The sequence below is a fragment of the Diaporthe amygdali genome (genome assembly GCF_026229845.1).
Source record: "Diaporthe amygdali strain CAA958 chromosome Unknown NODE_9_length_1275696_cov_64_842800, whole genome shotgun sequence".
Classification (NCBI taxonomy): domain Eukaryota; kingdom Fungi; phylum Ascomycota; class Sordariomycetes; order Diaporthales; family Diaporthaceae; genus Diaporthe; species Diaporthe amygdali.
Genome location: NW_026517029.1, coordinates 699,527 through 712,667, shown reverse-complemented (window position 1 = coordinate 712,667; position 13,141 = coordinate 699,527). Strand labels below are relative to the sequence as shown.

Here is a 13,141-nt window from a genome sequence, read left to right as displayed (position 1 = left end):
GGCAGTTTTGGATAATTATATTAATTTCGAGCCATGATCAAAGGAGGACGTTTTCCTTTCTTTCCTCCAAGTGACTGCAACCTGGGTTCTCAATGTGCTTGATCCCATTCCACTGTTGGTGAGGAAGAAAAGCGAGTCTTCGAGCTTGTTGTCCCGTCCAATCAAAAATGTCAACTTAACTTGTGTTAGTGTTTCTTCCATGCGTAGACTAGATTTTGGGCCTCTCCAGGCCCGAGTGACTGGTCACTTATCAGCAATGGTCTAGACACATGAAATCAGGGGTTAGTTCTATACCCAATGGGAAATTCGAAGGGGCGATGCAGCCTGGTCGTGATCTCGACGAAGTCGGGCAGATTTCCGGCGTGCAGCAGGCCGTGGCGGACGAGGAAGTCAAGGATCACAACGGAGTATGACGGTTTGAAATTGCCTGCATAAGGGAGACTTGCCGTTAGTGAAACATCTGTCGGCAGTGCGCATTTTTGAGACAGTGAAGATGCAATATGTGGTCACCTTTGACTAGTTCGTCTCTGATCTGATTGACATCGTACAGTTTGAACCACTCCACCTCGCCGTCAGAAGGGCTTGGTTCAACATCGGCCGGCAGCTCGAGCTCGAACAGGAACTCGACCTGCGGCTGGATGAGACCGACCTCTCCAACGGCGAGGCCGTCGCGCAGGTGCATGTACGACACCGTTCCGCAAGGTTTGATGTTGGTCTTGACGATATCTAGACCCAAAGATGCCTCTTCGGAAGCCTCTCGGGTAGCAGTTACAAGTGGCTCCTCGTCGATGGGCATGCCTCCCGCCACAGTGTTGTCCAAGAAGCCTGGGTAAAACTTGACATCCTTCGAGCGTTTTTGGACCCAGATCTTGGGTTGCTCACCCTTGGCAGGCCTCGTGAAGGCAGTAATTTGGATACCGTATGTCAACACTCCCAGCAGCGGTGCAGCGGCTCGCTCGATAGCGAACAGCATCTGACCACGGGGGCCGTAGACAGGTTTCACCTCATTGCGCCAACGGGACAGGATGACGAATTTACCCTCGGATCGAAGTCTTAAGAGAGTCTCCTCAACCAGCGCTGATCTCGATTCTTTGTCGTCACCACCAACCAGAGCCAAGGTTCTTGGGGCGGCATCCTCATCCAGAACCCAACCAGGTTGGTCACGAAAGGCTGCGGCCACCGACGGAACCACGTAGCCCAACGTGACCCCGACCGAGGGTATGATAAAATGATAGTAGCTGTTGATGGTATCTGTGTACTTCTTGAGATCCGCTTGTGGGATGGGAAAGCTATCAAGTAAACGATGGGGTCAGCACGATCACAGCATCATGTGCTGGCGTAGCCCTGCTGGCTGCGGCAGACAAACGGCGTGAGGGCTGCTGACTTGTCACAATCATTCAGGACCTGGAGCAATGACTTTTGGGTCCTAACGTCGGAGTTGCTGGGGTTCGACATGGTATGTGAGTTGCTGTGGTAGTTACTCCAGATGCGCTGGATGTTGGATGTCTGAACGAAGCAACACGAGGCTCGTGACGGCAAGTAGAAGCCAGAAATCTGGGACAGCGACACGATGGAGGCTGAGCAGACTCGGGAGGAGATCTTCCACCTCATTAAGGCTCTGCTCATGATGGGGCTTAAATACTTGTGGAGGTTCCATGGCAGAGAGCCTGATCGATGCCAGCAGGCGTCAATAAGGCAACGCCTGCAGCTCGGGATGACCAGGCTGCGCCGTGATTGGGCTAACCAGATCACCGTGTCCTGCAGTGTGCTGATTTGATGTCGAACTCACCGTACACGTGACAACCTCCGACGGTACAGTGTGGAAACAGTGTAGTCAGATGATGGCACTGTCAAAAACACACATGTGCCTGTGGTGCTTCTCCGTGTCTAGTCCAGGCAGAGGTCAAGATCGATGCTCACTTTCATGAAACCTTGCAAAGGAGCCACCGGAGAGTAGCAGTGTTCAGTGAGTGTGATGTATATTCAAGCTGGGTTCATCTGAATGCTTTAAACAAATGAAAATTATGGCCAAATGAGTGTTTCTCTTCGTATCATCATCCGCGGTCACACAAATCTAATGTGTGCTCCGTGCGGAGTTGCTGCCTTCAGGCAGTCCCATTCCCTGCATCGCTCGCTCCAGTCTGCACCTCCATGGACCATGCATCCCAGTTTTCTCCATTCTCACGCTGCTGCCCATAATCGATACCCATATTCCCTACAAGGTGTAGCTCAGATTAGCACATACAGCGATACTAGGACCAGAAAGTTGAGTTTAGATCACATACCGTTGAAGCTAACGAGTTGAGTGTAAGAGACGACAGGGCCAGTACCGCTGTGGGCACTGGCCTGGCCGTTGGTCTCGCTGCCTGTTGAGCCGGTGTACTGCGACTGCCCGCCAGCCTGCAGCCTCGAGACTGGGGCATTGTTGCGCTTGGAAGACTTCTTGCTGCCAGTCATATTCACGGCAGACCTATTATTTTGAGATGAATATATATAGAATACTGGATGAAGCAGTGGTACGAACACTTGAGTTTGAAGGTTGGTTGACCAGAGAAGATATCCTGGTCTTCAATCATTGTCCTCATTCTCCCATCTCCTTCATAAATACCTTCTCTCATCAGGACCCGGTGAGCCCAGCGGGCTTGGGAATTGGTACGGTGAGGGAGTTGGGCTTTCTATTCTCAAGCCGGTAATTCCTGCAGAGGATTTCATTTGCGAAAAACCACAGCGGTAGCTATGGGTGCTGGACCTGTCATCTCTCCGGGGCTTCACCGTTCCCGTACGGTGAGCTTACAAGCCACCTGAGTGACTGGCCTAGCCACCGCACACGTGCCAGGCAACCTCGACATCCTACCATGAAGATGCCAGCACTGGACCCTGCGACCATTCTCGGCCTTTCTCAGGGCTACCCAGATCACGGTCGGTGGAGCGAGGAAGTCGCTGTGCACGCGCTCAGTCTCATGTGATTGAATAGCGATTACTGCTTTACTCCTTGTTGCATTTTCCATTAGGTCATATCCCAAGAACAGAGGTAGCCAAAGTCACTTCGCTAAAGACGCCTGCGCAGGTGAAGCCCAGCCAGCCAGAAACAGCGGAAAACCCAAACTCCTGCCGAGCCAACCAAGTGAGCAATCAATGCCAGTACATTCATTTATCAACCTGCCACACCATTTCCACTGATTCGCCAAAGTGTGGCTATGTGGGAGATCCATTCCTCTGCATTCCGAGTTCCACAGAAGCGTTGCTCTGAACAACGTAAACCAATGCCCTGCTACGTTACTCCATGGGATCAGTCTCGAGGTGTCCGCCGCCATCGCCCGTTTCCGTGGGCTGACTATCCGCAACAGCCTGCAGATGGAGTTTAGCAGTTGCTCATTCATCTCTCACGTGCCAATTCGAAGACTCCAAGATGTCACTTACCGTGCTGGTCCTACTCAGGTGAGAAGTTGACTTCTCCCCATTTTCGCCGCCATACCCGCCTGCACCCTTGCCCATGGTCTTCGTCAGCTGGAGGACCAGGTCCTGCAGCTTCTCCACCTCGGACCTCAGCTTCTGTACCTCGGCGACCGTGGCGTCGACCTCGAGATTCGTCCTGGCCTGGTTGACCGTCTTGTTCCAACCATCGCTCTCAAAGTCGACCTCGTCCGCCATCTGCTCCCACTCTTCGATCGTGTCGTCGTCGTCTTCGCCGCGGGCGCGGTTCGCACGAATCTCCGTTGCATTCTTGGTCTCGAAGTACGCCGCCACGAGTAAAAGTGGGAAGTATATGACCCCCATCACTATATCATTGATGCGCTCGTACTGCTTCTTGGGCATCCACCACTCGAGTGGGAGGGCCAGGAAAAACACCTCAATTAGGTTGAATGGGGCGATGAACACATTCTCGTCCGGCGCGCGCACAAATTGCATAGTCTTCTGTGCAAACAGGGCGAGATACTCGTCGTTTGCGTTGGTATAGATGTCCTCGTACGCAGAGTTGTACAAAGCAATCAAAATGTTGAGGAGGACAACCATGACGACGAATGTGAACAGGTAGTATAGAATTAGTCCGAATGGGGCCCCGAACCTGTCGAAACCGTCAAATTCGGGCGACTGCATCAGCGCGTTGGCCATTGCTTGCGAGATGAACTTCAAGTCAGTGACATTATCATCGGCTTTGTCCAATCCGATGAAGGCTTGCAGGAAGCCAATGACGATGACGCCCAAGAGTGCGAAGAAGATAATAGATTCCTTCATCATGACCTTGAGGACGACTAGCATTGCTCCGAAGAAGCGGAAGCTGTCAAGGTACAGCAGTAGGCGCATCCAGAACATCGGCGCGCAGCAGGCGAGGAAGTTGTAGGATAGCACGTTCAGCTTTTCGCGCGGGCCAGGTGCAGCACCCGGCGGGGCCAAGTCGTGGCTGAGAGCAGTAAAGCGGATAACGAGACTTGTCGTAAGCAGGGCGTAGAGAACGGCGTTGAAGGCTGTCCAGAAACCCCAAATGTGGTAACCGGCTTTCCAGAACTTGGTGAATTCATCAAACACGAAGCCCAGAGTGAAGATGTAAAGCAGGATCTCGACGAAATCAACGTCGGCGTCCCTGTTGATCGAATTGATAGCGCCGGTATACAGACCAAGGTAGATGAGCGAGATGAGGAGTTGGGCAGCATTCTGATACATCGGGGCGCGCATGCGATCCGGATCGAGGTGGGTGATAAACCTGACATCGTCCTTGTCCTTGAAGTCGACGAAGCTGGCCGGATCATTCTCATCCTGCACCAGCCAACCCTTCCAGAGGTAGCTCACGCACTTCTGGTACCCGGAGGACCCAATGACGCGCAGAGCGTGCAGGTCGACAGCCTTCTCGATGACGTTGCTCGGCGGCGTGGCTTCGCCGTCGATGACGATCGAGTACCGCTTCAGCAGCACCGAGTGTAGCAGGTACTCCTGGTCCTCTTCGGTCTCGATGATTTGCTTAGAGATCACCTCACAGGCGGTGGCCCTCAGGCCATGCAGATCGCAGTCCCAGAGCTCCATCAACGACTGCTGCTTGAACCAGCGCTTGCAGACGAGCAGGCAGTAGACGACGCATGCTTTGTTCTGCGAGCCGCCAGCTTCTTTGGCGGCCTGGATGACCTTCTTGGTGATGACTTTTGAGTGGGGACGGGTGATCTGCTCCTCGTCCAGCTCGACGGGCACGGCCTCCTCGACAAGGTGGCGTAGCCGCAGGGCGATCTTGGTGACTTCATGCGCGGGGATGGCAGATTGCAAGGCCTCGTCCACGTAGCTGGGGAGGAGGCGCTGATGAGACTCGTGCCACCAGTGATTGTGGGAGCGCGGGTTGTCAAAGCCGAGGAAGTAGCGCCAGTTGAACCACCCTCTAGGTGCCATGGTGCAGGTTGGAGAAGACAACAGAGTCTCCTGAGCTTTAGGCTGGTCGGCGAGCAAGAATGTGGTCGCGTGAAGCTGCCGCGAGCTCAATCAATATGAGGGGAGATCGGCCGCGTCACGGTAGTGGGTGATAAGGGCAATGAGATGCAGAACCTGGTGACGGCGAGGTGGACAACGAAGTAGAGCCTGATGGCAGGTCCCCAAAGGCCAATTGAGTCTTGAAAAGCCTTCTTCCTGAGCCCGTCCTTTCTGGTCTGGCAGCCCTTTCTTTTTTTGACAGTGGGAGGAGGTCGCGAGGGCGCAAGCTTCTTCCCAAAGGGCCTCGTTTTTGGCCTGGTGGAATGACGTGGGCTCGGCAGGGGAGGTGCTAACACTCAAGCACCTGCATCATGTCGGTAGTCTGTTAAGCGCGGCCTCGAGCCAAGCAAATCTATGCCAAAATCAGGGAACCCGCCTTAGGCGCTGCAACCCCAGAAACAGTCCGTCTTGCATCAGATGCAAGATTGGAGCTAGCCACCTAGATTCAAGCTTGACAGCTTCATAGCTTCATGGACCCCACAGCCTCAAGATCTGACCGTGCATATGGGGCCGTCCAACTCTCAAGGCCAACTTTCAGGCCGCACACGTGAGATGTGGCCATCGTATCGACCTGCATTTGTTTCAATGGCTATATCCAGCACATCATGGTATAGGTAGCGAGGCGAAAGCTCAACCCTATCTTTGCCCCCATCCACCATTCTCATTTTCCCTTCCTCCTGTATCTGCGTAGCACTCCATCACCTCGTACCTGTCTTAAGCCAGCGATGATTTTCTGCGAGTGGCACATTTATATTCAATGAACGTATATCGACTTTCGGGGATGATTACGTAGTAGTCCCCAATCCAACCCCGGTCCTCGTGATGCACAGCCTATCGCTCTACTGCCGGCAACACTGGTCGGTCCGTTCTTGTATATACTCATCCGCTGGACGCTTCTGACTCTTCTTCGCGATCGTCTTTTCTGTCTGTACCTCGTATTAAATCTGTTTGATTAGCACATGATGATTTGCGACAGTCAGGTGATGAAACTCAGAGCTAGGGGGCGACGTTGAACTTGGCTGGCTGACCTTGGTCCTCAGTCGGGGGAAGTGTGCATATTAACAACAGATTTCAATCATTCAATTCAGACCTGACATACCTAGGAACTGACCTCAAGAAAACCAGCATTATACCATGTTCACTATTACTACATTGAAGATATACTTTCCTAACACAGAACAGCGCAGACTAGGGGGACCGAGTATTCAGTCGTGGTAAAATCAACGGCTTGACCTGTAGCAGAGTTGTCTTGGGCTGCTCATTTAACCTCTGCCAAATCTCTTGTCAACTGTGATCTGGACTCTTTCGTATCGTACAGTCCGATTAAAGACTGTCAGGCAAAGGTGCACATAAAAGTCTTCAAGAAAAAAATAGCTCGATCAAGCCGCCCCAGTTCTTGAAGCTCAAGAACTACTCCCGGTGGGTGGGTACTAGTCGAGCTGTCTGGGTATGGCTCGCAAGACCTCTACTGAAATCCCGGAGGGTAGACCGGGGGATTTCAGCCTCGTGGGCCGTGCAACGTAGTTTGATGCACACCTACATTAGGTCAGGAGAATGGCTCTTCTAAACGGTTCGACGTGGGACTTGAGTTCCCATCGTCGGCATCTGCCAGGCTACTCAAGCACCAAGCATCAATGCACCGAGTCTCCGGAGTACAGATAAGACGAACATATCTAGCCTAAAAAAGGCATAAAAAAGAACATCAAAAGAAGCATCACTTCCTTCTCCACTATTTCAGTTCGTTCCTCCTCATTTCCGCTTTGGGACAAGTGAATGCAGTGGAACCCTCCGCTGCCTAAAGAGCCCCTCCTTGGGACCAATGGGCGCTTCCATCCTCGCGCATGGAAGCCTTGCGCCATCACCTTTTTCAACCTCCGTCGGACTTCACCTCGCGTCTTTGCAAAGCATAAAAGATATACTCTCGCGGACCTAGACCGCCTGTCGCCCCGCGGGCTTTGTCTCAGCTATATTTCAATACCTCACGCAACACTCGCCTCCCAAACACTTCGCTCTAACTGCTCCGTATCATTTGGCCACGCAAAGCCATCACTTTACCAATATGGCGGCGTTGGAGCTTGGCCTTGAAGAAAACTTTGACAATACAGGGGACGGGCAACTCAGAGTCCCCGGTTTTGTCTACGACTATCGATTCGAGCTGGACGACCTCAAAAGGTTTCGCCATGGAGCTAACGATTTTCAACAGGCGCCCCGGTTGACAGCCAGGGAGGTGGCTATGCTAGGGGTAATGAATGCTTTAACAGATAAAGCAGACTGGCATCTGAAAGTATTCGACGAGGAGATAGTAGGGAGATGGAAGGAGGAGGCTCGTGCTGTCCCTCTCATCAGCGATAAGGCATGGGATTGGTGCATGGCCGAGCTGCGGGACAAGGCAACGAGATTCGAGAAGACTGGTCGGGTTCAGGTTCTCGATGCGGCATCAAGAATCTCCAAGTCTGACCGGCGAGTTCCGAGATCACTGATTCAAGACTTGAGGGATGCTGTCAGTCCACTGTTAAATCGACCCAATGCCGAAAAGGACTGGCACCCTGGCTCGGACGATAAGGTGCTTAATCTTGTGCATCCATCTCTGTTCCCGTTGGTCTATGGGAAAACAAAGGTTCTGATGAAGGGAGGCAAGGTGCCTCTCGACTTCGCCGATGCTGGAGCATTTGACGGTGCAGAAACTGCTCCTCCGATCCCAGTCTCGAGGCAACGCTTCAGACCCGGCCTTGGGATGAATGTCCAGCGGGACACATGGTCCCAGAAATTTCAATGGCTTCCTTGCGAAGTTGAATTTACTGAAGACGCTGGCACCGACGTTCAGATCTCATCTTACATCAACAACCTTCATCCCTCACATCATGCAGCATACACGGCCATTGAGAAAATCATTTCGCTATCAAGTGAGTAATTTCCAAAGAACAGTCTTTACTTGTCTAGAATCTTGGAGATCAGATCTCCTGGAAACTCAAAGAAGTTTCTTCGCAACCACTATTGATGTTTGCCCATCCTTTAGAGCTCTCAGCAATATGCTGACCGGATTCTAGTTGCACCGTGGAATGAAGTCCTTGTTGCTGCATACCGTGGACGGACCCCACCACGGATACTGACTTACGGTGCGCAGTTCACGCCAGATCTTCCCGAATGGCACGAGGATCTTTTTGAAATCCAAAGGAACCAGGAATCGGACCCAACGGCCTATGAGGAAGCTCGAAAAATGGTTTTGAAATACATTGGTCAGCCCGAAACCGCTGATGACTCCGCGGATGAAGAAGATCTTACGGAAGAATCCGATGAGGAGCCTGAATTCAGTATTGAGGATTACGGACTTTCGGGCGTTGTTGACGAATTCTACAAACAGAAAATTCGAAAGGTCGTCCATCCTGAGCCGGGAGTGTCGTTCTCCTTTGAGCAATGGAAAGTTGGGCTCACTAGCGATGCCATCATCCAGAGGAACGGATTTTATGGATCATCGAGACCAGACCATGTTTACTATCCGCTTCGGATCCAGGATAGCTTCCGCGACGAAGGGCTCCAGGTCATCGTCAAGCTCGCTAGTATAGAGCTAACACCTGAGAAGCCGAGGTACGATGGTGGGAACTGGCACATTGAAGGCTTGTTGAACGAACACATTGCGGCTACGGCTATCTACTATTACGATGTTGATAATTTGACTGAGTCGAAGATTTCATTCCGCACTGCAGCCGATTTGGATTCTATGGATTTCCATTATGAGCAGGGTGAGTGACGAGAGTCAGAACTAGCAATATTTCACTCTCACAGGGTGTCTAACGCCATTTTCTTTCTAGACGACCATGCCCCAATAGCTGAAATCTTTGGCATTTCGTCTGGCAAACTCAGACAAGAACCGGCTATACAGAACCTGGGTTCTGTCACCACTCCCGAAGGCCGGCTCCTAGTCTTTCCCAACACGCTGCAGCACAAGGTGGAGCCATTCGAGCTGATCGATCAGACGCGACCAGGCCATCGACGGTATTTGGTTCTCTGGCTGGTGGATCCGCATTATCGCATTTGCTCGACACGCAACGTGCCGCCGCAGCAGGAATCATGGCGGGCCGCAGCCGAGACCGAGTCAGCGCCTGATTCTGATGATTCAGATAGCGAGACTATGGGAAGCGAGGCGGACGACGATTGGATGTCGCTCGAAGAGGCGAAGAGATTGAGGTTGGAGCTGATGGCGGAACGGACGAGGGCTATGGAGGACGTTGAGAGGGCTACAGAGGAGTATAACTTTTGTGAGCACTGAACTCAGGCTCTGTTTGATGATGAGCGCATATGGTCTTCTGCTACGTGCACGTAGTTCGTATTCGCAGGCAGGCATGAACCAAAGTAAGAAAAATAGATCATGCTGTTACGAAATATGAGTAAACATCTGATTTTTGTCACGCCTTCGCTAATGAGATGTAGATACTTGAATACTTGGAGCTCGACCAAGTCGCGGAAAGAAGTCCGGAGATGGATCAATGCAGTAATGGTATTCGGTGAAGATTGATCCACGAAATAGACACAAATAAACATTCCCGATATTGCTGGAGCATGGCTTGGGTTTGAATGCATTCGCCGCGGACGTCGATGGTAGCTGCAAACCTACAAGCAATCCTGGGACGCACAGCACTGGAACCTTGGCAAGGCAACGAGAGCAATGCAGCAACTAATTCACAGTACGCTGACCAATGATGAGTTCGTAAAAACAACGAGCCTTGGTATTCATGAGTGAAAAATGGAAGAGATTACAGGATCCATTTACGACTCAGTAGTGCCCACGATTACGACAGGTAACCGCACAGGGCCACCTCCGTAAGGGGTACCTTTCACCGAGGGCATCTTCAGCGACTCGGTCGCCGAAACCGCAATTTAGTCGGATATTCGAGAAAAGCCGAACAGTCCGTCTCCTGGTCACGGTACATCAAGTAGTCTTGGCTCGGTTGGACTTTGCTCTTGCCGCTCAACTGGGCAAGCCAGAAAGGTGTGGTGATCCCACGCCAGCCTGAGTCTACCACCACACTCTTGGCGCGCTAATAATCTCCCTGGTTACCTGTCGTGAGCCCGGCGCACTCTTCAGATTCAGATGTAAAGGCCAGAACTCGAGGAGAACGGAGTCCACACACGAGTAGGCGGCGGCGCCCCATGTGTGCCTTGCCCGTGTCAGTAGATATGTGCCGGCCAGGCGCGCACCTGCGTCGGCTTATGTTCTCACTTACAATATCCCACTATTGTCCTGGATACGCTTGAGTGGCGTCCAAATACATCGGAGCAGGACAACGTATTAGCCACTCATATCACAGGTGAGTTATAGAGCAAGTGTTGAATCATCTTCAGTGGCCAGATGCATTCTTTAGTGGCCCAAGTCGAATGCAGATTGTAAAGCTTATGCCTTCTGAGGTCACTTCGGTGAGCATGTTAAAGTTGCCAAAGCTTATCCAAAAAATCAGACAATAAACAAATGGTTCTGCCCTGAACTTCGGTAATAGCCCCCGTGATCGAAGCCAATCTAAAGTACTTGCCGCCAATGTGTGTGCCATTAAGGCGAGACCTGAAGAAATGCATCATGAGAAACTATCGATGGGCCGTGTGCTGCAAAATTGGCAGGCCGTCTTGGCTCTGAACCTTCGTACCCACCTTCATTTCTACGTTGCTAGATGTGCCCCATAGCGAGGGTTTGCCTGAAAATCAATCATGAAACATTTCCAACGAACCCGGATGACACGCCAGTCGCCTTTTGATTGAGACTCTCATCGTGACCTATAAATTGGAGTGTCTGGGTCGCATTGCACATAACTTTCAAGGCTTGATCAGTGCGATCTGGTTTACAGCTAACTCCTATCTAATAGCAATTGCGAAGACTCCACAAGACAAGTTAGACACGGGCTTAGGGGCTTCGGAGAGGCTGGGTGAAGAGTGCAGTAATTGACTCGTCCGCGATACCAGATTCGGACTCCTGAGACACTAGAATGTTCATGTTGTGCACATGGGCTACCATGCTCGGACGTCGATCAGGGCACATCAGGCGAAGACATGATTCGTGCATGAAATAAGCCATTCTACTCTGAGAGAACAATGTCTCCCTCCTAGCAACTGCGGTGGCCGAGGACATCGCTGCGCAAATCCCGTCGGCACACCTACCGAAGTCAACCAGGAAGTCCTGTCGAGTATTCCTTGGGGCAGATCCGGGTTACTTTCTCTTGCCCAGAGCCGCATCAAGGGGCAGCGTCAACTTCAAACATGGCTGCAATAAGGTTATTCGGGACATCTAGCAACCCGTTGAACGCGCGCGCCCGACATCCCTTCCTATAACAAGCCCACTCGCCTGTCACCCGCGACAAGATGTGTGATCGTCTCATATCGTTCTTTGACGGCGCTACTTTGTATTCTAAACCACCATTCATTCGTTGCCTTGCTAGTACTAGGCCCCACGTTCCTTTCGTTCGCTAGAAATAACTTCAAGATGTTCTCTCAACGACTTCTCACTCAAACCTCCTTGTTCTCACTCGCGTCGCTGGCGGCTTCGCAGTCTGCTATCCAGTTTGATGGGCGTGTCCCTGCTGGCACTCAGCTCTCTGCATTTGATTCAGAGAATGGTCTATTCAACCCAAGCAATGTCTTCGGCAAGAACTTGACCTTCAGCCAGCTCTTGCAGCTGCCCGACGTCCCCCCATCTCTCTTTGATGCTGGCACTGTTCCTCTCGAGGTCACCATTAGCGACCAATCCATTTTCGCTCCCAGTGCAACCAATGTTCAATTGGGCTTCCGCCGTGCCGAGCTTCTTCCTGCCAGCAACAATGGTACCGATCCGTCCACCTCCGGCGTGAAGAGCCTTCACTTCAGCTTGATGAAGGACACTGCACGTCCGCTGAACCTCTCGCACGAATATCAGCTTGCATTCGTGGAGAGCAACGATTTCAGCACCAACCAATTCGTTCTCAAGACCGGCACCCTCCTGGACACAGCGACCCAAGGAGGTGTTGACCCGGACAGCCTGATCCTGTTTGGTAATGTCAAGCAGAGCCAGATCCTCTTCAACACTGCTTTCACCGAGGGCGTCTTCCACAACTTTGGTCTGACCCTCGACTTCAACGCAAAGTAAGTTAGCATGCCACTTGGGGAGTTCCACATTGGCTGACTTATCTCCCTTAGCACGACCCAGGTCTTCTACTCTACTGGAAACGATCCTCTCGCTCAGGTCACTGAGCCACTCACCAATGACATCAGCGGCCAGGGCCAGTACCACTTTGGCGTTCTGAAGAAGGGCGTCAACGGTGGTGCTGATATTACTAAGGATGCCTTCCAGCCCTCCGGGATCAACGAGGGAATCATCTTCGGTGGTATCTTCCAGGAGGACAGCTCTGCCAGCACCATCACCCTCTCTTCTCAAGCTGGGGCCAACGCGACCGCCGCTGCACCAAATGGCACAGCCGCGGGATGCACCAAGAAGAGGTCTGTCGGTAGCATTGCGGGTCGTCTGCAGTACGTGCGCGAGGATTGAACATGGCCTAGATAAGGCCCATGGGTTGCGTCGGGCAGAGCCAGGCATGTCTTGTAATTCTACTAGATCTTCATTCCGACTCGATCAGTAATCACTTAGAAATATACTGGCGACAATTTACCAAATAATTTTTGCATGAAGCGGCACTGAGTAGTTGAGAATCTGCAAGGCATATAGACAGGCAAT

The 13,141-nt window shown here is 52.0% G+C and overlaps 5 protein-coding genes across 5 annotated transcripts; 2 read left to right on the top strand and 3 right to left on the bottom strand.

Moving 5' to 3' along the window:
* Positions 1–275: 275 nt before the first annotated feature.
* Positions 276–1,611, bottom strand: J7T55_013024 (uncharacterized protein; the record flags this gene model as incomplete). Its single annotated transcript, XM_053141672.1, has 3 exons — positions 276–427; positions 511–1,289; positions 1,367–1,611. The coding sequence occupies 3 exons, from the start codon at positions 1,609–1,611 to the stop codon at positions 276–278; spliced, it is 1,176 nt and encodes a 391-aa protein (XP_052995371.1).
* Positions 1,612–2,105: 494 nt separating this feature from the next.
* J7T55_013023 (uncharacterized protein) lies at positions 2,106–2,457 on the bottom strand (the record flags this gene model as incomplete). Its single annotated transcript, XM_053141671.1, has 2 exons — positions 2,106–2,215; positions 2,286–2,457. 2 exons carry the CDS (start codon positions 2,455–2,457, stop codon positions 2,106–2,108), a joined length of 282 nt encoding a protein of 93 aa, XP_052995370.1.
* An 819-nt stretch (positions 2,458–3,276) lies between these two features.
* Positions 3,277–5,373, bottom strand: J7T55_013022 (potassium ion channel yvc1; the record flags this gene model as incomplete). Its single annotated transcript, XM_053141670.1, has 2 exons — positions 3,277–3,348; positions 3,421–5,373. 2 exons carry the CDS (start codon positions 5,371–5,373, stop codon positions 3,277–3,279), a joined length of 2,025 nt encoding a protein of 674 aa, XP_052995369.1.
* Positions 5,374–7,510: 2,137 nt separating this feature from the next.
* Positions 7,511–9,718, top strand: J7T55_013021 (uncharacterized protein; the record flags this gene model as incomplete). Its single annotated transcript, XM_053141669.1, has 3 exons — positions 7,511–8,354; positions 8,499–9,191; positions 9,261–9,718. 3 exons carry the CDS (start codon positions 7,511–7,513, stop codon positions 9,716–9,718), a joined length of 1,995 nt encoding a protein of 664 aa, XP_052995368.1.
* A 2,199-nt stretch (positions 9,719–11,917) lies between these two features.
* On the top strand, positions 11,918–12,955 carry J7T55_013020 (uncharacterized protein; the record flags this gene model as incomplete). Its single annotated transcript, XM_053141668.1, has 2 exons — positions 11,918–12,552; positions 12,607–12,955. 2 exons carry the CDS (start codon positions 11,918–11,920, stop codon positions 12,953–12,955), a joined length of 984 nt encoding a protein of 327 aa, XP_052995367.1.
* Between the last annotated feature and the right edge of the window lie 186 nt (positions 12,956–13,141).